Genomic DNA, 27,864 nt, shown 5'->3' with positions numbered 1-27,864 from the left:
TAGTCAGCCTTTTTATGTAAATGACAAATTTCTTGGTTACATTATTTAAATGATGTGATTAAACTGTTTAACTTTTCATAGTATGCATATACTTTCTTTATTCATTACCAGTTATCTGAAATAATTTCACTACATTTAAAAAACAACATAAAGCACAATGACAATACACACAGATAATACAATAAAAATAGAGATACAAGTACAGGAGTCAAAAAATTAAAAATAAATTCTGCTTAGGGGCATAAGTTTTCAGTGACAATATACATTTTGAAGACAAACAAACTACATGACCTATCAAACCATCAAAAAGGAATGTTCTGTGTTGAGACAATATAGATCACATAGTGCTGAATGAATACAAACAAACTACATGACCTATCAAACCATCAAAAAGGAATGTTCTATGTTGAGACAATATAGATCACATAGTTCTGAATGAATACAAACAAACTACATGACCTATCAAACCATCAAAAAGGAATGTTCTGTGTTGAGACAATATAGATCACATAGTGCTGAATGAATACAAATTAACTACATGACCTATCAAACCATCAAAAAGGAATGTTCTGTGTTGAGACAATATAGATCACATAGTTCTGAATGAATACAAACAAACTACATGACCTATCAAACCATCAAAAAGGAATGTTCTGTGTTGAGACAATATAGATCACATAGTGCTGAATGAATACAAACAAACTATATGACCTATCAAACCATCAAAAAGGAATGTTCTGTGTTGAGACAATATAGATCACATAGTGCTGAATGAATACAAACAAACTACATGACCTATCAAACCATCAAAAAGGAATGTTCTGTGTTGGGACAATATAGATCACTTAGTGCTGAATGAATACAAACAAACTACATGACCTATCAAACCATCAAAAAGGAATGTTCTGTGTTGAGACAATATAGATCACATAGTTCTGAATGAATACAAACAAACTACATGACCTATCAAACCATCAAAAAGGAATGTTCTGTGTTGGGACAATATAGATCACATAGTTCTGAATGAATACAAACAAACTATATGACCTATCAAACCATCAAAAAGGAATGTTCTGTGTTGAGACAATATACATCACATAGTTCTGAATGAATACAAACAAACTACATGACCTATCAAACCATCAAAAAGGAATGTTCTGTGTTGAGACAATATAGATCACATAGTGCTGAATGAATACAAACAAACTATATGACCTATCAAACCATCAAAAAGGAATGTTCTGTGTTGAGACAATATAGATCACATAGTTCTGAATGAATACAAACAAACTACATGACCTATCAAACCATCAAAAAGGAATGTTCTGTGTTGAGACAATATAGATCACATAGTTCTGAATGAATACAAACAAACTACATGACCTATCAAAACATGCAAAAAGGAATATTCTGTGTTGGGTTAATATGAATCACATAGTTCTGAATGAATACAAACTTTAAATATTACATGACCTTTCAAAACATGAACAATAAGGGAGATGTGTTGGGTATATGAAGCCATGAGATATGTGGTCCGAGCGTTCTTCAGTAATTAATTGAACAGATTTTTAGCTCGAGGTAACCAATACTTTGAACCCAAATGGCCTCAAATCAATCTTTCTTCAGGGTAAAGATTTCGCCTATTTACAGCACAACAGCTTTAAGGTATAAATATCTTCATGATATACATTTCCTCAAAGAAAAAATTGTACAAGCACTGTATATACAATAAGCAATACAAATTATTTACATGTTTTTGCATAGTTCGACACAAAGATCCTTACAAGATGTACTGAACTAAATGACTGACTTTCAAACAATGGTAAATACCTATAAAATCTGAATCGCCTTTTTGTTCACTTTAAAATGAATTTATCTTTAAATGTTAACGTGTACTATGATTTTCTTTCAATTCATGTTCATTTTAAAACGGTTAAAGCTAAATTCTTAAAAATTGTACAAGCACTTTATTTACAATATATAACATGTTTAAGCATCGATCAACACAAAGATCTTAACACGATGTACTTTACTAAATAACTGACTTTCAAACAATGGTAAATACAAAAAAAAGCTAAATCGCCTTTCTTCACTTAAAAAATGAATTTATCTTATCTACTATTATTTCAATTCTTGTACATTTAAAAAGGTTAAAGCCAAATAAACAAGCCCATTAATTAAACATTCAAAAATAAACCCACTTTAGGGGCACAAGTTCACAATAACAATATAAATCATGAAGACATTCAAACTACATGACCTATCATAACATGAAAAATAAAGAAGGTGTGCTGATGAAGCCAGATGCTGTGAGGCAATCACTTGTTCCATATTGTCTTTGTGCAGTTAGCAAAGCTCAGTGAAGGTTGTGGATGCTAAACGAAGCGTTCATCTAGTTCAGCGTTCATTGTGTTCGGGGCTGATCGATAAAGATGATAAAGATGGAAACAGTTCCGCAAATATTCCACAAATCTTGTCCAAGGTCCTGAAACAAACCAAACAAAATTGCACTGAACTATTTTATAAAGCAAGAGTGATTTGGCATGTTGCCTATTGTTGTTGTGAACGTGAATGTCTACAATATCTGTAACAAAATTAATCTCATTTAGATGTAATGGCCAGCCCTGATTGTTCAAGAGTCTTATTTTTATGTAATGGCCAACTCTGATTGTTTAAGAGAATAATTAAGATGTAATGGCCAACCCTGATTGTTTAAGAGTCTAAGATGTAATGGCCAGCCTTGATTGATTAATAGTCTAACTTGGATGTACTGGCCCATCCTAATTGTTTAAGTACACAGTCTAACAGTTGGTCATGGGTGAAATAAATTTCGATCACAAATTTAAATTTATTATTTTTTTGTTTCATTAATGCAAAGAAATATGGAAACAGTCAATTTAATTGGCGTTGTATGGGAAATCATGTGATAAAAACATGATAACAATAATGACATGCTGCCATTTTGATGTTGTTATTACAAACATGTTCAAGTCGAGTTAAAAATTGGTAACTATAGTTTGTTAGCAGCGTTTAGCATCATGGTCCAGACAAAACTTAAAGACCAACCATTTGATCGACAGACAAGCACTTTCTTATGTACAACCTCACCTACTCCAAAGAACACACTATGTTTTGTTGTGGTATACTGGAATATGTTTGCAGCCCTTGTATTTGAATTTAAATTATTTTCACAAAACGTTTGATGTAAAAGATACTCCGAGGCGCATTAAATTAGTTTTGGACTACTTATAATGTATTGAGGTGCCTGACTCTTTGATGTAAATATACACTTTTTACTAATTGTATAATCGCACAAAAGGTTGTGCCTTTATGTTGCAAGAGTCATTATTTACGACTTTACGACTTGTATTTCGTTCTTTAAGACGCATTTAAAGCTCATAAAATTCAGACTTAATTAAACCTGTCAATCGATTTTCTTTTAAATAGTGTTCATTTAATCTGCACACATCTAATACAGCAGTTTCTTCCCTTAGCCCTTTACGATGATTATGTCAAATTAAACAAAACAACAACACTAATCCTCTTCAGATCGGCTTGTGCTATGTTGTTGATTTGCTGACACCCTTTATCTTTTACCTTATGAGGCTTAAATACTGGCACACAGCGTTGTTGGTTTGAACACAGGTCGCAGAGGACAGAATATAACATATATAGGTTTTGAGTGTGATATGTCGTGTGTTGGGACTCAGCCTACTGCAACATTTAAAATGCCAGCTACTCTTTAGAAGCTGATATCGGTAATGAGCTTTGGACCAATACTAATTACCTTCCGACCTCTAACAAACACTGTTTGACGCGTTTGACGTACCATCTTGATAAACAGTCGCATTCAACTTGTTTATGTACAGCGATAATCAATATATGTTGCTCTGTATAAAACTGTATTATATGTTTTATTTATAGATGCAACTCTACAGATAGAGATACACCTCTGATTCATAAATAAAGGTGCATCTCTATATTAAGACTTTTACATTTTACATTTACATTAAGACTAGTATCTCTATATTTAGTCCTGCATCTATAAATATAGATGTGCCCTACTGTCAGTTTTTAGCGATTTTTGACCCAAAATGTATGCAATAAACAGTGAGGCTTCCATTACCATTACTCTTATTTACCATAAGTGTATGCACGCAACAAAATTAATTAAGCCTAAATTATACATATGCAAAATTATATTTTACCTGTCTCTCCTCTGTGGTTTGTCTAGGCCAAACCATTTTGCTCTATTACACCTGGAATGATAATATAAAACATAATTCAAAGGCTTCAGATATGGCTGCAACAACGTGCCAAAACAATATTTATGCGAAAAACTAATTTTATTATAATATTAAAACATTTGACCATATTTAAGAAATATTACCCATCACTGGGGTTCATAATATGACATTTTAATGACCGGCCAGTCGGTCAACGAACGTGTATACAGACTGAGGCGTTAGCCTACATCACATCCATTCACCTTCAGTGCACTAGTTGGGTCCAACACATTAAAAAAAATCAGGATACAATATTTTAAACTGATATTTTGGTGTTTTTCTCTAATTGAATAATGGAATTAAACATATTGGCTGAAGGCCCAAATCCGAATACATTTGTTGAATTTTACTGTATTACTTGAAAAAATGTCTATTCAATTTTGTGATGAAAATTGTACATTTTATGGACAGAAAATTACCAGTCAATTTACAACATGGAGATATTCTAAAAATTCCCAAACACACTTTATTTCACCTTGTTTTTGAAAACACTCAATTCGTGAATGTAAAGCATGATATCTATTTATGAATAGTTATTTACCTTCTATTCTTAAATATTATTATTATGTAGATCAAGAGGATTGAGAGATCACCGCGATGTCCAAGCAGCCCTGTGATGTGGTTCTGCTGCGTGCTACATTTTGATCTTTATGCGGGCCAGAACAATGAATATTTTGTTTAGAAAGTTGTTCACCGAAACAAGACTTAACAAGCCTTGCCAAAGCAAATGTCTTTATTAATCCAGATAGTCGAATACTTGATCACGCTTATTAAGTAAGTACTTAAACAGGTGAGTGTGTGTACTGTCCAGATTTTGTCCATCAGCCGGTAAATATGAAAATGAGTGAAGTTAACGAATTTTAAAATACTATTTATACATCCAATATGAAAAATATTTTCTAAAACACTTGATACAGAAATATGTCAGCCGTGTATAACGCTCTTGATTATTACCATTTGTCATTCGATTGCCCGCTAATCCTTGTCTTTCAGCTGGATTTCCACCATCATGTTGTGTTCGAATACCCGTCACTGCATGGAAAAAAAGGCAAATAAATTGTATGCATAACATTACTAAAGCTGTTCTGATATGTGAGGTTTGTCTGTCTAGTGTCTGTCCGAGCCACCTACCTGCCTTACCGATTGGTCTCACCACTCTAATACCCGAACTGTTTTGTTGAAATATCATGCTAAAATCTCCAGAATTACTTTTATAGCAATTAGGCTTCTTATCACAATACTTTGAAATGTTTTGCCCATACAAATGTCTGAAGCTATGCATGGACCGATTGGACCGATGAACTACTGATTTATTTGACAATATGGGCCATGTACCAAGACCAATCTTCCAAGTAAAAATTCATTTTCTCACGTCAACCTACACACGAGTAATTGTGTTGAAAAGTACAAGGACTACGGAGTGCCTGATTGAAGGACAGACTGTCCAACTGACATATACGATTGTATTGGTATGGGGCATTATAATTGTTGATAAAGATAGAGATAAAAATGAAAGTCAATTCCATTACATATCAGGTTTGGTTGATATTGAAAATGATTAAGATAAAGATTTCTTTGTAAGCCAATGACCTGCCATCCATGCATAATAATACAATAATTACATGTTTATTTTCTTAAACAGGGAAAGAAAATTTGAAACAATAAATATTTCTATTAAAATAGTACATGCCTTTAACAGGTTAATTTACCACCAGTCAAGAAAGCAACACACTTTTACTATGTACATCACATTCACCACTTGATTTAAATAAGAGGCCCAAAAGGGCATATGCTCTACTGGCTGGGTTTGTGTGGTCAACATCATTTATGAAGTGTGCGAGGTCATCATTGTAATGTTATGTTTAGAAAGGAAGCTGAAAAAGAGATGCAATTTTTTAACTGTTTAATATATACGTAAGTTTGAATAAATGTGTAATGCAACTTGTGACCCCCAGGGCAGTGCCAATTTTGGCCCAAGGGGCATAAGTTGAACAACCATGGTAGTGGACCACTAAATTAAGCCTTGTTCAAAATATAAAGGATTTCCATAGCTGTTTCAGACAAAAAGGTTTTTAACATTTCCCAATTTAAGTATAACACATCTTCAACCAAGGGGCATGGCCAGTAATTACCCCAGGGGCATTATTTGAACAAACATTCACAAGCAATTGTGACTTAAAATGTAAACTAAGCTAAAAATATACTTTGCTCATGTAGACTTAACTAAAAATAGATTTAGCTGAAAAATAGAAATTTTTAATTGTTAAAGACCCATAATCTAGGCATGCATGGGCGGATCTGGCTATTTTTCAAAGGAACCAAGCTTTAAATGATATCTTAATACTGTACAAGTTTCATCAAGATACAATAGAAACTGAAAACTGTATCATGTTCAAAAGCAATTGTTCACAGAAGCACTGATTTCTTGATACTTTTAAGGCCCATAAGCTAGGCATGCATAGGCGGATCTGGATGGTTTTCGAATAGAAACAACCTCTTATAAAAATCTGAAGACTGTATCATGTTTGCAAGCATTTTTTTACACAATAGCTTTTTTATACTATCAAGGCCTATAATCTAATCATTTCACGGCCTATAATCTAGGCATGCGAGAAACAATCAAAACTAAAGGCTGTATCGCGCTAACAAGGAATTGTTTACAGACGCACTGATTTTTTTATACTATCAAGGCACATCATCTAGGCATGCATTAGTGGATCTAGCTGGTTTTCGAAAGGAACTAAGCTCTGATGGATATGTAAATACTGTACAAGTTTCATCGAGATACAATCAAAACTGAAGGCTGTATCGTGTTAACAAGGAATTGTTTACAGACGCAAGGACGCACATACTACGTACACATTACCATCGCATAAGCTCTTCTGGCCTTTGGCCAGTAGAGCTAAAAACAACAACAGTGTTACTTACAAAATCGACTGAGTAAATTGCAGCAATCTCTTTTCCGGATGAAGTAACCAATCGCAATTCCAATGGCAAATCCAATCACAATTCCAAGCAGCAGCATCCCAAAAAGCCCTCCCAGGGATGCCCCAATGCTGCTATTCTTTTCGTCTTCTAGATCATGACTGCCTTCTTCTTTTTTACGATCATCCTTCCCTAAAAAAAAAATGACACTTAAAATGCCTACTTACATTTACCTGATAATAACTTTCTTAAGTTAAACTTGATTGTGACAAAACCTCATGTGATGGGAGTCATGCTCAAGTATGTTTCATGGATAGGAGGCAGACTGGTTTTCTTTTTGAAAGGCTCTGAGTGATCGAAACCACAACTAATTTATAGGAGAGCTCTAACACACAACCTCTTGATACAAAGGCAGGCGTCAATATCACAAGATCACTAACAACCCCTTGGTATAGAGCCGGACGTCTATATCACAAGACAATTCTCACCCTAATGGTGATCAAACTAACAATCTCTTGGTTGAGAGGCAAACGTCTATACCACAAGACTACTCTCACTCTTCTGGGGATTAAACTAACAACTTCTTGGTTGAGAGACAGACGTCTTTATCACAAGACCACTCTCAACCTACTGGAGGATCAAACTAACAACCTCTTGGTTGAGAGGCAGACACCTTTATCACAAGACCACACTCATCTAACTGGGGGATCAAACTTACAACCTCTGGTTTGAGAGGCAGACCCCTACATAACAAGACCATTCTTATCATTTTGAGGATCAAACTGACAACCTCTTGTTTGAAAGGCAGACGTCTATATTACAAGACCACACTCATCCTACTGAGGATCAAACTAACAACCTCTTGTTTGAGAGGCAGACCCCTATATCACAAGACCATTCTTATCCTACTGAGGATCAAACTGACAACCTCTTGGTAGAGAGGCAGACCCCTATATCACAAGACCACACTCATCCTATTGAGGATCTAACTAACAATCTCTTGTTTGAGAGGCAGACACCTATATCAATAGACCACACTCCTCTAACTGGGGGATCAAACTAACAACCTCTTGTTTGAGAGGCAGACCCCTATATCACAAGACCATTCTTATCCTATTGAGGATCAAACTAACAACCTCTTGTTTGAGAGGCAGACCCCTATATCACAAGACCATTCTTATCCTATTGAGGATCAAACTAACAACCTCTTGTTTGAGAGGCAGACCCCTATATCACAAGACCATTCTTATCCTACTGAGGATCAAACTAACAACCTCTTTGTAGAGAGGCAGACCCCTATATCACAAGACCATTCTTATCCTATTGAGGATCTAACTAACAACCTCTTGATAGAGAGGCAGACCCCTATATCACAAGACAACACTCTTCCTATTGAGGATCAAACTAACAACCTCTTGTTTGAGAGGCAGACACCTATATCTCAAGACCATTCTCATCCCACTGAGAGTCAACCTAACAACCTCTTCGTTGTGAGGCAGACGTCTATATCACAAACTACTCTCAACATTAACACACTCTTGGTTGAGAGGCTGACATCTATATCACAAGACCACTCTCACCCTTTTGGGGTATCAAACAAACAACCTTTTGGTTGAGAGGCGGACGTCTTAAAGACTTTATCACTCTCGCCCTTGTGGATATTCAGCTCAAAATCTCTTTGGTGAAGGACAAATGTTTCTTTTATCCTTGTGGATTTCAAACCCACAATCTTTGCCTAAAGAGATGCGTGAGAGGTGGACATATAAAACACTATGTTTCTCCATCATTTAGGTTATTGTTCAAACATATTACCAGTTGTTCAGAACTGTGTTTAAATTGGTTAAAAAATATTTTATTTTCAAAGTAATTAACAATGCTGTTTATGTCATCATTCTTTAAATATCAAAGTTTTGTTTCTCTGGATCATTAATGGACATCTTTGTGATCAGCAGGACATATGCACACTTTTTGAGACAACTTTTACAGCTTTAGTGTTGTATATATTTAGCAAATATTAGCAAATTATGCAATTGGTTCCGCTTAAAAGCCCATCTAAAATGCTTTTTTACAATATAAATATCGTATTCAAATTTCTGAATAATGTGCACATTTAATCATTCTTTATCACAAATTGACAACAATTTAACGCATATATTTAACTACGTTATCTTTTCACATTTAAACCATGAGTGACAAGGAGGGAGTGAATTTCATTCTTTTGTTGAACAAGGGGCCATTGACCCTGACCCAAGTTTAAAATGCACGCAGCTGCCAATAAAACAAAGGTTATCAGTTCTAACCTCAAGTGTGTTTCTTTAAAAATACAGAGAAGCTAAACACTAAGATTTAATAGCATGATGTTTTGTTTGGCTTAAGAGAAAGTTATGGTAAGGTGCTGCACCCTGTCCTCCATTGCACCCTTCTGCCTTCAAAGAGATCAGCATGTGCACCCTTCTGACCTTATTAAATAAATTACATTTTTCGCAGTTAAAACCTCACTTAATTTAATTCATTTACAAGAAGCGCCACAATGCGACAAAAACCTCGTTTTTCATATGGGGAGTAAGGAGTTATAGCCAATTAATTTCTTGTATGGTTGAAAAAATAATCCATAGTACACGGCTGTCCCAACTTGCCTCACAGGAAATGATCACGCCAGTTCTTTTTTTATTTCCAACCACAACGAAAGTCAATCCATAGAAATCCATATGGTCCCTAATATTTGCAAACAAATGTATTACATGTATCTAAATTAGACAAAGGCGACTCAACTTACTCACCCTTCTTTCCAATTATATTAGATAATTTAATAATAATTTAATAAATCTGTCACTACCACCAATGAGAAGAACCATAATTAAAATAACGATGTTGATAATTGATGGGCCAATAACTCTTTCCTTAACATGTGAAGCTGTTAAAAACCTCAGAAGCAATTAACATTGTGGATTGTAACAAACCTTTCAGGGTAAAATCCAGGTTGGACGGTCCCATGCATTCTGGATAGGCTTTCTCTTCAATGAAGACTTCTGCCAATGCTAAAGTGGAGGATATATTAATCTGATGCTGGGTTCCACTGAAGTTGAAGACGGTAAATATGCACCATCCACTTGGTGTGATGGATATGCCGAACAGTTCCATGAATTCTGGTTTTCTCATTTTTGCTGTTCTATTCCGAAGATTGCAACTGGCGACAAATGTGCCGTTTACATGTACTTTTATGGTATCATTCTTTTTCATAGCCAAGGCTTTTGCCGCCACAGAATATTTGTCAGTTTCAACGAAGCATCGGTTTTCCCCTGAAGAAAAAAATCTAGAACTATGACTGAATGTGATTAATATCCCGAAATGCCGCCAGGATAGGAAATAACAGTGAACAATTTAGAAATACCACGTAAAATTGACAATGATATGGATGGAGTAATGGTTTATGTACACTGCACTTATTTCAAAAGTGCTTTTCCATTCATTTGCATGAAATTTCATTTAGATCCATCCAGTAGTGTTAAAAAAAATTTCCAGACATTACTCTGTAGTTGGCCTTAAAGAGTTATGGTTCTTGCTAATTAAACTTCCAATTGTATAAAGTTTTATTGAATTTCATTCAGTTTTTCTAGTTATTGTTCAAACAACAACGAAATACAACAAAGGGAAATGACTCAGTAATAAGCTAAAATTCAGTTATTGTACACTGCACGTCCTCCCAAAGTGCTTCAACATTGTATCATTAATGATTTGATTCCAATCGGTATTTTTCATGATATGCTCCTGACAAGGAAAAGGAACAAAGGGCAGTAAGTCCGTAATTAGCTAAAGCTGAGATATGGCGCATGTACACTGAAATTTTCTCATTGTGCTTCATCATTGTATGTCGATTTTGAAGATTCAATCCAGTAGCTTTCTAATTATTTCATGGACGAGAACAAAAGGGCCAAGATTAATACAATTGTTTTAATATACCAAACAGGATGAATAAATGACGAAAATAATGGTTCTTATGAAGGTTTCCGAGTTTAATTTGAAAGAAAGGCGCAGAAAACAAGGTATTTCTACCTAATGAGCTGATAGTAGATCACAGTAAATCTTTTAGCTTTCACCAGTCATTTTATTTGCGATTTTAGCTATTAAATACACGGTTACAACCTTGTTATCAGTAATTCATATTTTCCAACAGCATTTTTTTGTAAGAAGTTAAACATGTGTATGAGAAGTTCTATTTTTATTTTTTCTTATACTAAGTGAATATTTTTTTCTGAACAACATAATAAAATGTAAGGAGCAGTTTATTATTAATATTTTGTTATCAGACCTTAAAAAGTTATTCATATATATACATGTTAACATAAAGGGTAAAGTAGCTCAGCCCCATTTTAAAAATATCCCTATAGACATATTGTGAAAAGAAGCCCCGCCCACAACAGGCCATGTTTTTTTGACGAACCAACATTTGACGAGTTATTTTAAACAGGGTCACACATCAGTAGTTTCTTCTCCGACCAAGGGTATGACAGAAGAACACATGAATGGGAAAAAGCTGCAACTATATGCACTAAAGATAAGAAAACAGGTATTCATAACAAATTATATATTTGTTAACCATTTGTCCATGCAAACCTGTGCCCCAATTAGTCTCATTCAATGTGCATCAAAAGTGCCCTTTCCGGCCTAACACCCTGCACAGAGTGACCCACCCAAATCGATTTTCGATTCATATACATTTTTGACGCTCATCAATGTTCAGTAGAAGAAATTACCCCTGTTTATTTTGACTCTCGTGTTACAGTTTTACGACTTCCCTATACAGAGTTAAATGATACAGTAGTGAGTAAAATGTTACTGTGTTGTGTTTTTCTAAAGGGATCAATATTCTACAAAGAGTTTCTTTACTTAGTGTAAAGGGGTTCAAAGTACATTCAAAGAATTTTGACACCCTTAAAAAACAACTTACTGAACTTTCCGTGATATGCCTATAAATTACATACACTTAAACAAACCTCTCAGGATAAAATCCAAGCCGACGGAGCCAATGTGAAATGGGAAGGCTTTCCCATCAATGATAGCTTTTTCAAATCCCTTTGTAGAGGATATCTTAACAGCCATCTGGGTTCCATTGAAGTTGAAGATGGTGAATATACACATTCCACTTGGTGTGAGGAATATGCTGTACAGTTCCATATATTCCAGCTTTACTATTACTGCTAATTTTGACTTAAAAACGCAGTTGGCGACAAATGCATTGTTTACTGCCACATCAAAGATATCGTTTTTGTGCTTTGGTAATAATGCCATTATCACAGCGCCATTTTGAACATAAACGGGGTTTTCTCCTGAAGAAAAAACAAACACATTATTATGTTCCATTACCTCATGTCAAATCAAGCCCTTTTAAACATAAATAAGTGCTAAACCTTTTTGTACTGTACCTTTGATGACATAATCAGAACTAAAATTGAAATAAAACACGACAGAAATTTATAAAAGATCTTGTAAAATGTTTTACGCTATACATCATATCCAGATCTAGTTTTCAAAATCACCAGAATATTCACTGGTATCAAACATTTATCTTAAAACTTATGATTTTGATCTTAGCCAGTAAACGAAACTGCCATTTGTTTTAGCACTCTATGGAATTTGTCCATTTTTGCCTGATTTGAATTCAATAAGTGAAATTGAACATTGTCTTATGGGGAGTAATATGCCAATGTATCATAAAACAAATATATCAATCACCCTACAGTCAGTGGCGGGCAATTTGCCAGTGGCAAATCCAGGCAATTGGTCAAATTTACTAATAAAATTAAGAAAAAGGCCACATTATCTACATCTAATTCATTTTTGTCTCTCCAATGTCCATACATTTCCATGCATTTTGAGTATGTAAGTTTATTGTACAAAAAAGATAAAGATGACATGGACGGAGATAATGGTGATTTTCAGCGAAGTAATTATATGAGTATATTACTATACTTATATAATATGATAATATTATATATACTATATATAATATTATCATATTATATAAGTATAGTAATATGATTAGGACAATAACAGTATCAAATTTTCAGGTTCACTAATTGATTAAAATTGTGATTTTGAATCCCATACTTTAAATAAAACCGAATTTGCTGTAACAATACTGTTCAACACATTAGATGTACAATTTGTAGCATTTAAGTTTTTATCTTTATGTTTATTCCTATTCTATAATTGGCTTGCTATGATTTTTTTAACAAATGTGGGGAAATTCCATTGCTTTTTGAAAAACTACCATCGATTATGATGTGATATTTCTAAGTCACTGTAATGCTAATCACCTTTGTCATTCATTTGCATCGGTGGTGAAGCTCTTGGATTCTCCTTGTTGGATGAATCGTGGGCCGACCGTCGCTTACGGCTGCGTCCATTATTAATAGTGATCTCATTGTGGAAGGAATCAATAAATGATTTTGTACGTCTTGGTGCAGGCAGGACAGAAGATGTTGGAGTTTTCAGCAGCAGATCAGGTTTACTACCTATGGTACACAATGTTATCTTAGAAATTAGTGATGATTCAATCAAATTATAATGCCATTATAAGCTTTACATAACATAGAATTCTTCTGATTAGTGTAACAAAATTTTAATTGGCAGAAATTTCACGAAGATCTTAAGGCACATGGATCAAGACCAAACAAGAGATACGAAACTACAAGTCAGGGCCAAAACCTTTATACACTATAATTATATAATCTTAAATTTCTTCAATATGAGAGGTACACGACAAGCATACCTTTGACAGCAGGCACACCTGTCACGCAGCCAACCAGGAGCTGGATAATAAATGAACACATGCCATTAATTCTGCAGATCATCAAATGCATAAATTTGATCAATGATATAAAATAATGATAACAACAAATAGCAAAGTATTTTTTTTCGTTAGCACAACTTTTTAAATCTCAACTGGTATTATTTTGATTTTTTGACGTTAAACATGTCATTCAAATAAACATGTGATATTTTTAGATGTTGAGCGACATTAACTGCCTTATACATTTATGAAGGCAAATTTTATTTTATTTTCCAATATAGTGATAGAATAACCTCAGTCATACAAATCAGAGGGCTTATAATTGTCTATACCAATATTGGTTGACAATATGATTCTATTACTCCTAGTCAGCGCTTTAACTAGGGATAGCTGTGAGTACTCGAGTACTCAGTCAATTGTATGAGAACTCAAATAATAATTTACTACAGTACTCAAGTACTCAGATAAAACAATGATATTATTTTAAATTCGCTAATTGCATGATATACATATGAAAAACAGACGATGTAAAGGAAGACGTAAAAAAACACTACATGTGGCTGCATGCAAAATGTCATGGGTCTAGGCTTTGCAGTTCTAAAGATGATTTTAATTGCCAGCTTAAATTGACCCCAGGGTCATAATGTGAACAATCTTTATATTAAAGGTCTCCTGCATGAAGCTAAATACCATTATTGCTGACGCCAGACAAAGCAGGGTCCCCACGTTTTTCTTCTGCAAGTAAAATTTCAGACTTTTTCAAGTTTTTTTGGCAAATTCCAGACTTTCTCTCAACCTTTTTCACAGTTTTTACAACGAAACATTTCAGTGAAATATTGTTAACTTAACATTATGCTAAAAATAAATTAATTGGCCATTTTAAACATTTATTTAACAACTTGTTAAATAACATTAAATGTCATTTTAAAAGGGTGTTAATCTCTAAACAAAACCTAACACATTCTAAACTTCTTAGACATTTATTAAACAACTTAATTAACCTTTAGCACGCTGAATACTATTGGCATCTGTGACCAGTGTAGACAAGGAATAGCTGGCATGATCAGAGCTTACGCTATTTGCTACTTGGAAATTTTAAGGCTTACGTAATATCTGTGTATAGAACAGTGTGGACCCTGATCAGCCAGCATGGTTTGGTGCCGGCTGATCTCTGTATACAATACCAATTTTCTTAATTGGTCGATAAAAATAATCTAATGTCACATTAAAAAAGTTTTGATTCACACTTGAATAGCAATTATTTGTCAGGCTGGTAACGTAATTAGCACTTCGCAGACTAGTCAGATCATTGTAATTAACATCCATGTATGTTATTGACAGCGTATGTAGAGTGAATTTCAATGAACTGCGGCCAATTTCACGTTTAAAATAACTTAAGATGAATGCAGAGATCGCTACTATCCATGATCAATAGCATACTGTAGACTAGAATGATCGTTTTAGAAGCATCCACAATTGTTACTGACAGCGTATATATAACGAATCTAGACAAACTGCAGCCAATTTCTCATTTAAAATGACTTTAAAATGCAGACGGCAATGCAAACACTGAGCACTACTAATATTATGATCAATAAACGCTTACATGTGGTAACGGATACTTTCTTAGTCTCAATCATTCAGCCGCTCTGATAAGAGTCAATTCAATACAAAACGGTATCAGATGCAAGCATCTAGATGATCGAGACTACTAACTTTTACTAGTTTCGTACCCAAAACGGTTCGAAATTTAGTACTTTTCCCGGCTTTTCCCGATTTTAACCTTATATCACAAAAATCAAGGCATTTTCACGACCATGAACAGATTTTTTAATATTCCTGACTTTTTCACAAGCAATTGTTTACAGACGCACAAACGCACATACTACGTACACATTACCATCGCATAAGCTCTCCTGGCCTTTGGCTAAAAACAGTTAATTGAAAGTACTTACAAAAGCAGTAAATACAATTACAACAATGTAATTGAAGTAGTTTGTACTAGCAGGCTTTCCACCAACAAGAGCAGGGTATCCACCAGCTACAGGGGGTTGAACTGCAGCGGCGTCTTCACCGGTGGCTGTGGGCCTTACTGCAGCAGCGTCTTTCCCTGTGGCTGTGGGTCTTACTGCAGCGGCGTCTTTCCCGGTGGCTGTGGGTCTTACTGCAGTGGTTTCTTTCCTGGTGGCTGTGGGTCTTACTGCAGTGGTTTCTTTCCCGGTGGCTGTGGGTCTTACTGCAGTGGTTTCTTTCCCGGTGGCTGTGGGTCTTACTGCAGCGGCGTCTTTCCCGGTGGCTGTGGGTCTTACTGCAGCGGCGTCTTTCCCGGTGGCTGTGGGTCTTACTGCAGTGGTTTCTTTCCCGGTGGCTGTGGGTCTTACTGCAGTGGTTTCTTTCCCGGTGGCTGTGGGTCTTACTGCAGCCGTGTCTTTCCCGGTGGCTGTGGGTCTTACTGCAGTGGTTTCTTTCCCGGTGGCTGTGGGTCTTACTGCAGCGGCGTCTTTCCCGGTGGCTGTGGGTCTTACTGCAGTGGTTTCTTTCCCGGTGGCTGTGGGTCTTACTGCAGTGGTTTCTTTCCCGGTGGCTGTGGGTCTTACTGCAGCGGCGTCTTTCCTGGTGGCTGTGGGTCTTACTGCAGTGGCGTCTTTCCCGGTGGCTGTGGGTCTTACTGCAGCGGCGTCTTTCCCGGTGGCTGTGGGTCTTACTGCAGTGGTTTCTTTCCCGGTGGCTGTGGGTCTTACTGCAGCGGCGTCTTTCCCGGTGGCTGTGGGTCTTACTGCAGTGGTTTCTTTCCCGGTGGCTGTGGGTCTTACTGCAGCGGCGTCTTTCCCGGTGGCTGTGGGTCTTACTGCAGTGGCGTCTTTCCCGGTGGCTGTGGGTCTTACTGCAGTGGTTTCTTTCCCGGTGGCTGTGGGTCTTACTGCAGTGGTTTCTTTCCCGGTGGCTGTGGGTCTTACTGCAGTGGTTTCTTTCCCGGTGGCTGTGGGTCTTACTGCAGTGGTTTCTTTCCCTGTGGCTGTGGGTCTTACTGCAGTGGCGTCTTTCCCGGGGGCTGTGGGTCTTACTGCAGTGGTTTCTTTCCCGGTGCAATTTGTTTGATGTGGTTCTTTTTTAGAGTCAGCAATAATCTGTAAAAAAAAAATGTCATACAAAAATAAATGAAAGCCAGAGATATTTTAAGGCATGAAATAAAGCAAGGACAATACACATCTTAAAACATTAACACATGTCCTTTTGGTTATGGTTGAAAAGGCTGAAAAACCACTGAAACAAGAGTTGTCTGAATAGAGTATGCTCGACTCTTCTGCTGCTTTGAAGTTATATGATTGTAGAGCTTCTGTGAAGCATGCATGGATCACAAACCTTTAGATTAAATGCAAAACCTTAACCAGAGTTTCTATGTCAAATAATAAACGTCCATTATTTGCATTATACACAAAAAGAGTTATCTAACTTTATTAATAAAGTATGACAGATGGTTGTAATGTTTCAATGTTATACATGAATTAGTTGATGAGATAATGACTTACCGGTATGCGGGCTTTCATGCAAAATCTTACTCAGATTTTTTTAGTCAAATAATAATACAAAGCAACACTTTGCCATTCTATACTATAAATAGAGCTACCATACTTGATTGATGTACTAATGCAACACATGAAGTAATTGTTATGTAATTACTTGTATGTGCTTAAATGCAAAGCCTTAACAAGTATAACTAAATCAACGATTGAAGGAGCAAAATTTACATTTTATGCATTTAATGCAACTATATCCCCATCGCCCAATTGGTGGGGAATAAAAAACAATCTATATAGCTAACAGTAACTTAAAAACTTGCAGTATCAATAAAAGATCATTTGATTGTATTTAGGAATGCAAAAATAAACAAAAGGGTTGAATAAGGTATATTAATGGCTTTTCAATATAATATGTATATATACATATATATATATATATGTATATATTTATAATCTAATTTCATGTGACCATATCACCAGGATATGTTGTATAGAATATTCAGAAAGGTATATCATCAGCTCAAGGGCCTTCACCAGGAAGACCAGCTCAAGAGCATGAAAACACATCACAGTACTGCTATTTATGGAACATGGGGACCTGTGTATTGTCTACAGTTTATCACTTTAACAATGAACTACCTAACCTCCTCATCCGTCAGTAGTAACTGACTTACCTTTTCTGTTCTACCCGACAAGGACATCAATAGCCCTGATCCTTGTAAGTCTACCGCTTCCACAACGACTGGTTGAACCGGGTTCACAACTGAAGCATCTGGCATGGAGAGAGTTACCACACCCATTTCCTTTAAATCGGGTTCATATCCGGTGTCAGATCTTCTAGTGTCTAAATCATCAAACATCATCTTGCACCTAAAGCCCCGTGGTTTGTCGTCCCCTTCCATTCTGAAAGAGAGAGCTTTAAAGATTAACTTTAATGTAACGGTAACTACTCCAAGTTGCAAACACTGGACAAAAAAAACATGCAATTTGATATTACAGAGGCAGTGCGCTCGACAGTTTCACCGCTTCTTACCAGAATTTCTAAGTTGAATAATAAAGGGCTATAATTTGAATTTGAACTTAAATTAAAGTTTATTTATCTGACTTGATAAGTTGTAGGTTTGATGGTTTGGAGCTTTTGTATCAAGGTTGAATACAAAACATCATAAAGTTGCTGACATTTTGACTTATATCTATGCACACTTACATGTGTCACCGTGTGACTTTCTCTTCCAAATTCTGTTAGAAAATATTTTGTTCTTTTTTTTTGGTTACATCTTATTTTTCTATGATATTTACTTTCATAATTTCCTAAAGAGACTTTTGTCAGTCATTCTAATTGCAATTGAGTGTTTTGACATTTCTGATAAGATTTTACTGCTTCCTCTTCTTAATTATTATCAGTTAACCCTTAAGCACATAGACAAGTGGCCAGATTACACCTCCCAGTCAATAGCTATCTTACTGATAAGCAGTCCTTATCTGTATAGGTACTTTTCAGGATATTCGAAAATGAGCAAATGAATACGGCAGTATGACCTTAAAATCAATATTACTCCAAATAATTGTTTCCAAATCTTTTTTATGTGAATACATTTTTTATAGGTAATTAATTTATCTAATAAATGGTGTCAATGATGAAATATAAAATTCTTTTATTTCATCTGTGAATGCATTTCCAAGATGGAATTGTAACATTTCTTTGAAATGTCATAATTGCATGAAATCAAAAGGTAACAAGAGATGTTTGTCAAACATTATGCCCCCCCCCCCCTGAGCGCCATGTTGTCAGGATTATATGGACAATTGAATGAAATATGCATGGACCGAAATGACAGCTGATTTGTTGCTGTTTTAAGATTATGACCATTAAAGTGTGAGGATAAAGTGTGTTATGACCGTCATGACCTTTGACTCTATGAACTCAAAATCCAGAGTCATTAGCTGGTCACCAGAAACCTAAATGTCAAGTTTGAGGGCCATGGGTGCAGGCATTGTCAAGTTATCAAAAGACAAGTTTTTTCGTTCAAGGTCACTGTGACCTTGACCTTTGACCCTATGACCCCTTAAATCATAAGGGGTCATCTACAAGTCAGATGCAACTCCAAGTCAAGTTTGAAGGCCATGGGTTCAGGCATTGTTGAGTTATCACTCGGACAACCTTTTACCATTCAAGATCACTGTGACCTTGACCTTTGGCTCTATGAATCCTAAAATCAATAAGGGTGATCTACTGGTCAGGCTTAACATCCATGTCAAGTTTAATGATCATAGGTTCAGGCATTGTCGAAATATCATTGGGGGAAGATTTGTTAACTTTTTGCATTAAAGGTTACTGTGACATTGACCTTGCCCTGATGAACCCCAAAGTCGATAGGGGTCATCTACTTGGCAGGCCCAACCTTCATGTCAAGTTTGATGACCATAGGTCCAAGAATTGTTGAGTTTGCTTTCAAGGTCACTGTGACCTTGACCTTTGACCCCTAAAATCAATAGGGGTCATCTACTTGTCAGGCCCAACCTCCATGTCAAGTTTGAGAGCCATGGGTGCAGGCATTGTTGAGTTATCACTTGGACAACCTTTTATCATTCAAGGGCCCTTAAATTAATAGGGACAATCTTCTGGCCAGGCTCAACCTCCAAATCAAGTTTGAGGGCCATGGGTGCAGCCATTGTCAAGTTATCACTCAGATAACCTTTTACCATTCCAGGTCACTGTGACCTTGACCTTTGGCCCAATGACCCCTTAAATCAATAGGGACCATCTTCTGGCCAGGCCCAACCTCCAAGTCAAGTTTGAGGGCCATGGGTGCAGGCATTGTCGAGTTATCACTCGGACAACCTTTTACCATTCCAGGTCACTGTGACCTTGCCCTTTGGCCAGATGACCCCCAAAAACCATAGGGGTCATCGCCTGGTCAGGCCAATTCTCCAAGTCAAGTTTGAGGGCCATGGGTGCAGGCATTGTTGAGTTATCACTTGAACAACCTTTTACCAGTCAAGGTCACTGTGACCTTGACCTTTGACCCATTGAGCCCAAAAAACAATAAGGGTCAGCTACTGGTCAGGCCCAACCTCCAAGTCAAGTTTGAGGGCCATGGGTGCAGGCATTGTTGAGTTATCACTCGGACAACCTTTTACCATTCAAGGTCACTGTGACCTTGACCTTTGGGCTGATGACCCCCAAAAACAATAGGGGTCATTTACTGGTCAGGCACAACCTCCATGTCAAGTTTGAGGGCCATGGGTGCAGGCATTGTTGAGTTATCACTCAGACAAGCGTTAAAATTATTTTACCATTAAAGGTCACTGTGACCTTGACCTTTGACCCGATGACCCCCAAAATCAATAGGGGTCATCTACTGGTCAGGCCCAACCTTCATGTGAAGTTTGATGATCATACGTCCAGGAATTGTTAAGTTATCACTCGGACAAGCTTTGGTCTACCGACGGACCGACCGACCGACATACCGACATGCCTTTGCAAAGCAATATACCCCTCTTCTTCGAAGGGGGGCATAATAATATGCTGGGATCGATCTAAATTTTATTACCCCTATCATAAAAAAAGACACATCTGGATTAAAAAGCCGACAATTGATGTTCTTGTGTATAATACACAATAATGTGGCAGGAATATCCGGTGTCATCCAGCTCAGAGATCCAGTCCAGAGTGTCTGTTTAACTTTATTACCCCCTCATAAAATTCTTTACAAAAAGAAAGCTGATAAATGTTTTCCAAGTAATGAATAAAAAGATCTAAATCATCAAACGCTTGCACAAATGTTGTTTTCTTGACCTATTTTACGACTGGAACCATGCTGGCCATCGATTAGCTCAACAGAAAATTTACTCATCATTTTCTCAGCTACTTATTGCTTCTATTGTTTGTAACAAAATATTATCTACAAATAATTATTATCTTTATTGATTTCAATGGTAAATTAAACTGACATAATTATTTCATAGATTTACCCATCAATGTTTTGGGTCATTTTGATTGTTTCAAATCCTTACCAAGCAAACACATGACGTTGGATCAACGTCGGATATAGGTTGGATTTAGGTCGCGACATCGGCGACTTTAATACAACGTTGTATCAACGTCAAAATCACGATGTCAGTCCGACGTCGCAATTAGACATCGAACCGACGTTGTGATTTGGTTATTGTTTGTAATAAGTTGTATTATTTAAGTTAATACACGATATATGAATGATGTAACAAGAAGTAGCTCGAAAAATAGTGATACTGCTGCAAATAAATAATAAAATTCGATTATGTTATTATTCAAGTTGCTTCCCTTGTCTGTGCCCTTGGTTTCTATAATTGGAATTTCCGCATGGTGTCGCATGTTTATAGACTTTTTTCTTTCTTTTTTTGTTGTTGTTAAAATTCATCTTGTTAAACAAAAAATAGCAGAAATAATAATATCGATAGCTTCTAATCATATCATTTAGATAATTCCGAAAAAAATGCATGTTTAATTCCTTATCTTAAAATAGACGCGCGCAATTTTGAACCCATTTTGATCCGCCATATTGCTCATGAGATGCACGAATATTGACGAGAGAGAAAGAGTAAATTACTCCTCTAGAGACTCGACGATTCATATTTTAAATAATACGAAAAGGTAAGTTGATACAATGCATGTTGAACTGTTCATAGCAATAATTTTCTGGTGTATTACAAGGTTGTTTCAATGAAATTTTAGCATACATGTAATTCAACCCGATTCGCCCTCAATTGACATCGCGCCGATTTGTACTTTTTTGTATGAGAAAACAATGTTAATTGTTCTCTTGAATAATGTCTGTAAATACAGGTAGCCATTGTGTAATTTTGATCTTGGATCAGGATCCGAAAGGCCCATGTTATAACTTATTTACCATTGTTTTTGTTAATTTCAATGTCATCCAGCAAAATTATATATATATTGTTATCAAATTCATTATTAATTATGTACCCCTTTTTGACAGATTTATGACGGATGATGTAATGCCTAGCTTTAACGTGAAGGGGAAAAGGAGAAAATGACTTTCCAAAAGCAGTTTTTCAAGGTGTTCAAGGTAATACTTGCCAAGGCAAATCTGCTTCTTGACAGTAATCATTTAAGTATGTTATTATTAAAGCGAGTACCAGGTATAGTCTTGTGCATTTACCTCTTATAAAAATAGCACTAGTGCCCGCTCAAGGAAACAAAGCAATTATTCACTGGAAATGATTTCATACGCGATAGCTTTGATCACAGATTCTAGTAACTGAAATAAGTAAAACAATTAAAAGATAATGAAAAAATACTGCAAATATTGTACCAAAACTGGAGATATTTTGTTGTGTGGAATTTGATATCAAAACTATTTTCAGCAGTTTCAAGTCAATATAATTTTATTTGACAAGATTATTATAAGTTCAGCAAATGTCACTGTGTTTACTGCTACTAATCATGAGATTGATGGGGCAATTGGATCCTGTCTGAAGTACGCTCCAAACAGACAAGGAGGTGGAGGACGACGAACTGTTTACACAAGTTAAATTACATACATCTCTAAACTTATTAATTTACCATGTGTCATTTAATTTAATGTGCCTTTATCATTTAACACTTTTAGTGTCTGTACAGATTAGTTGTGAAAATAAAACTTGTACATTCTCTGAGTTGTTTGTTAATGAATGTAGGTGAATGCTGCGGTAATTCCTAATTACCTGTTACCTGTGTGGTATGCATATTTATACTATGGATTTTGGTCGTTATCACGACGTTGTTTCAATGTCGTAATTCCGAAGTTGTTTCAACGTCGTAACTCCGACGTTGTTTCAACGTCGTAATTTCGACGTCTAAAAAACTTTCATTTTCAACCAATATAGAACGTTTATCCAACGTCAGTTTGTTTGCTGGGTAGCTGTCTTGGTTTTTGATTCATTTTAGATGCTATTTGGAGATAAACTATGTGACATTGACAAATACACTTTTGCTGAGCCAAAACTGATACATTATATGTGAACATTTTATATAGTTATAGCAATTAATTTGAATGTGAATATAAACTTAGGTGTGTGGTATGGCCTAGTTTTTGTATCAGGTGTTATGAAAAGTATCACTTCTCCCTAAAGTCTCCCAACTTCTCCCTAAATTGACTTTTTGAAAATTTCAGCCTAGTGAGAGCCCTGATACAAGGGTTATATATGACCCTGATTTACAGCACTGACAGCCTCTATAGTGATATCACACCAGAAAGGACTTCTACCCAAATACACTAAAAATAGACGAAATGTTTAAACCAGATGTAATCAGGGTTTCCGCCAGCCCTTTATGGCTTGTCGGGCCCGACGTGCCTTACGCTGGCAAGGCCATATACCGACACTCGTCAAATATGCCGACATACTTTAATCCGCGTAGCGACAATCCTTATCAAAACAATCATCAGTTTTGACAATACACGATTTTGTTGCGATTGCAACGGTTGCAACGGTTGACTGACAGCCAGAAGGCGTGTCGGGACTATTACGACATTTGTATCAGCCATTCAGGATCGACGACAGCATGAAGGCGTGTTGGTGAGGTTCAACAGTGCCAATTAACCAAACTCCTCCTATTCTTTATCAGAATGTAAATGTGTGAAAAACACCACTATCGTAATTGCGACCTTCATCCCTATAATCATCTATGAAAGCAAAGTTAACAATAAGTGTTAATTGATTTCGGTAACATAAATCATGTGTCGTTTTATTTTGTTTCTTAATCCCCAGTCCGTTTGTTAACCAATTATTAAATTATAATTGAGAACCGTGTTAAGATATCTGTGTTATTAACAAGGGTTATGCTATGTCGTTGTAATTAATTGAGTCGCATTCCCGTCTTAAAAGTGTTAAGTTATATTTTGTGTTGCTTATTATTAACCTTTGATTATTTTATCGTTCTTTTAATTTATTTAGAAAAAATATAAATAAATCTGAAAATACACATTACATTCCCTTTAAGTTATTATACTGGTTGAGAAGCAGTTTCCGACGGAAAGCAGTTTCCGACAAATCGCTTTTTCGCGTACCTTCCTTAGATCTTCATAAAGAATGTACTGCAATTCAGCTATATGGTAACTAGGCAATCAAAAGTTGAAATTTTTACCGAGACACGTAAGAAACTTTTATTATTATTTAATGTTTAATGTTTATTTTTCATTTTGTACACAAACTTGCACGTGGGGGATCTGCACGCGCAGCGTATTGCGCATGCGTGTGAACCTAATTTGCATATCTATGCATAGCTACAAGGTTTTCCTTAATTGACTTATAAAAACGATGATCATTGTGTACATATTTGTGAACACTGGTGTCATGCTTGTTTCGCATCCACATTCACTTAAATGTATACAAACACAAGTTTCCATCAGAAATGAATAAAAAAATCATTGATATTCAGTATCTGCCTGATTTCGATTATGAATTGAATGTCGTAAATTTTAAGGTTTAAATTTTTTGTAAATGCTGAAAAATTAAATAACATTTCTCTTATTACAGTCTTATATTTAGTTTATTAAATAAACGGATAATAAAAACACACAACAGGCACCTGAAATATGCCCCGCATTCAAATTGTCGGAAACTGCTTCTCATCACAAGCTAATCAGAACAACGTAAGTACCCTCTTTGTGCCCCTATTAGATACACTATATGTGACGTCACACATGTTAGAAATATATCGACAATAGCAACTTGAGCTGTAGTTATATAAAATGTGAAAACTTTTAGTAGATATTTAAACACGTATAAATAATTCAATAAAAACGTTTAAAAACTGTCGGAAACTGCTTCTCAACCAGTATAGCCAACCCAGCTGTTGCAGCTTTAAATACAAATACACGAGCATTCGCTTTGCTCTGGACTCTTTTGTGTTCCAGCATGCAGCGTGCTTTACACGTTTTGCTGTGACGTCAACGGTGTCAATATAAATAATACCCGCACTAAACGAAACATGAGTCGATCAATATCGTCGATATTTTATTGTCGGAAAACTTGAGAAATACCAATAATCAAGGAAGAGAAACCATTAAACCTTTTCACAATTAATTTTTATGTTAATCGGACTTTAGTTGGTAATTCTAAATCATGGGAACATTACTGTAAACTTGTTTAAAATGCAGGAAATTGCACCATTTTGGTACGAAAATATAAAAAAATCAACGTCAAAACCCTCCCCTTCCGACATGCCTTATGAAATTCCTGGCGGAAACCCTGAGTAATCTATAAATAGATGATCCGGTGTTGACAGATCAGTTGATGCCCAGAGGGGTCTTATAAGTGACAATTATCCCATATGCTTGTTGTTTTGTTTACATTATTCTTGAGGATTTTTTTTATTTGTTAAGAATTTGAGCCGGCCAAAATTCTATTTGAACAGTCATTTTAGCCGGCAGCCATCTCTTAATGAAAACCCTGAAGCAGCCCATAAAATGTTGTTTTTTGCGACTGTTTCTTACCCACACACACTACATACATTCAAGTATCTGTGGCTCGACTGGACAAAAATGTTGTCCAAATACCAAGTAACTGTGGTTTGTACGTTGTGTATAGAAAGACATTCTGATTTATAACACTGACGAATGGGGCAAAATCGAATCTTCTTAGCTGCTAAGGCACAAAAAGAAACATTAACAAGTTTGACCTTAACAAGATACCTGTAATTCCTTTCACTTGCCGATACAGCCCCTGTTATCACTATATTTCGACAGTTTTTTACTAATGTGTTTCAATATTAAGAATGTATGTTACTCAATTGATATCACACTCATATTATAACTCAACGTAAAGATGGCCGTCCTCGTAGTTAATTAGTTCAAACGTCCAGCAAGCACGGAAAGTAGCAGACAACTGTTTTTGTATCTCACGACACAACACTTTTAGCTCAAGACCACAGGTATCTGCCCCCCGTTGACCAAGATCCGGATGTGAATACAGAGAAAAGAGTGCTTGTGTTCAAGTTTGTCTGGTTCCCAGCGTACTCTGCACAACAAAAGTACGTCTGGCGAGCCAAAAATGGCGACCTCCAGTGTAAACTTGTACAGCGGATAGGGTAAAAGTATAAATGTTTGAACCATTGGCTGAAATTACGAAATAACATTCAGCTTTAAAGCCTGTAACTGTAGCACAGCAGAGATTTTGTCATAGATTTAAAGTTCTTGAGCAATTGCATTTCGGTTTACTGTTATAGTGTTTGAATAATGCGAATGTAATGCCAATTCGGATACTTTAAATCAAACTGCAGTATACAAGAAAAATATTGCTAAGGTACTACTTACTACGGTATTTAAAACCTTACGAAACATTGTGTCCTAAACTTGGCAACAATGAACTGGATGGTATCCATTGTGTGATGTAACAGCCACAGAACTCTCTAAGTGTTCACTTAAACTGTTGGAAGTCTTTAAGTTATTAAACAACAACCGTTCGAATGTCAGTTCTTTATTGTTCCACGTTCTTTCTAAGTATAATAATAAGTTCTAAATACAGCATGACATTTAAGGTAATCCCGCATCCAAGCTGCCGTCCATTAAGGACCCAAGGCCGCTTTCTTGCCTTCTCTAACCCAACTCGTTTTTACATCCGAAATCATCTCTCTTTTTGGTCTAAATATGACAGCTTTACAACCCAAGGAATACACGTTTTTGTAATTAACATGACCATTTTGTACATTTGTACCAGGTCGGCTGTCAACCACTTTCATATTCAAATGACAATCAAATATTCCCTACATTACTAAACATACAGTATGTAGACACATATCCATTTAAATAAATCTTAATTATATCTTAAATATAACGCATTACGTCACAATTGATACCCCTGTTTTATACAGATAATACTCCATACTGGAGACATGACAGTGCATTATCATACAGTCTGATCCACAGTTGTCTGATCTAGCCAACACTGTCTGCAAGTGCAAGTAATCGGTAATGTTTACCAGTATGAAGGATGACCAAGAACATTGGGCAGTTTTGTTCATGTATACTAATATTTAAGAATGTTATGTTTCTTCTTCTACTGGGAGAATAAGTTCCATGTTTCATAAGTTGACCTAAAAAAACTGAAGAATGGCAAAAGAGTTACCTGTTTTACCAACCTAACCAAATATTTGATAATAAACCTGTTAATGAGTTATTTTTCTCAGAGGGTATAAGTGGAAGAGATGAACAAAACAGAATTTATTTGATTTAAACTATTACAGTTTCTCATCATAAAGATATATAAAATAAATAAACACAAATTTGATGTTCAATAAGCAATACAAAAGTATGAGTTGCTACATATTAACAAAGTGATACTTAAATATTAAGCAATG

At 35.9% G+C, this 27,864-nt stretch overlaps 1 protein-coding gene across 1 annotated transcript; it reads right to left on the bottom strand.

Annotated features, from left to right (window-relative positions):
* Positions 1 to 1,260: 1,260 nt before the first annotated feature.
* Positions 1,261 to 26,340, bottom strand: LOC128221395 (uncharacterized). The gene is made up of 11 exons (XM_052930008.1): positions 26,201 to 26,340; positions 18,200 to 18,428; positions 15,960 to 17,132; positions 13,984 to 14,023; positions 13,529 to 13,726; positions 12,206 to 12,538; positions 10,172 to 10,510; positions 7,215 to 7,403; positions 5,241 to 5,318; positions 4,209 to 4,259; positions 1,261 to 2,423 (listed from the first exon to the last, which is right to left on the bottom strand). The coding sequence occupies exons 2-10, from the start codon at positions 18,425 to 18,427 to the stop codon at positions 4,231 to 4,233; spliced, it is 2,607 nt and encodes an 868-aa protein (XP_052785968.1). The 5' UTR covers position 18,428; positions 26,201 to 26,340; the 3' UTR covers positions 1,261 to 2,423; positions 4,209 to 4,230.
* Positions 26,341 to 27,864: the final 1,524 nt, after the last annotated feature.

Source organism: Mya arenaria, chromosome 16 (assembly GCF_026914265.1).
Source record: "Mya arenaria isolate MELC-2E11 chromosome 16, ASM2691426v1".
Classification (NCBI taxonomy): domain Eukaryota; kingdom Metazoa; phylum Mollusca; class Bivalvia; order Myida; family Myidae; genus Mya; species Mya arenaria.
The sequence above is the reverse complement of the archived record's forward strand: the minus strand, read 5'-3'. Positions and strand labels throughout refer to the sequence as shown.

Coding starts and splice junctions, on each gene's coding strand:
- LOC128221395 (XM_052930008.1), bottom strand. CDS start 18,427: ATGGAAGGGGACGACAAACCACGGGGCTTTAGGTGCAAGATGATGTTT. Junction 12,539..13,528: donor GATGCAAATGAATGACAAAG/GTGATTAGCATT, acceptor TTTTTTCTTCAG/GAGAAAACCCCGTTTATGTT. Junction 10,511..12,205: donor CTTGGATTTTATCCTGAGAG/GTTTGTTTAAGT, acceptor TTTTTTCTTCAG/GGGAAAACCGATGCTTCGTT.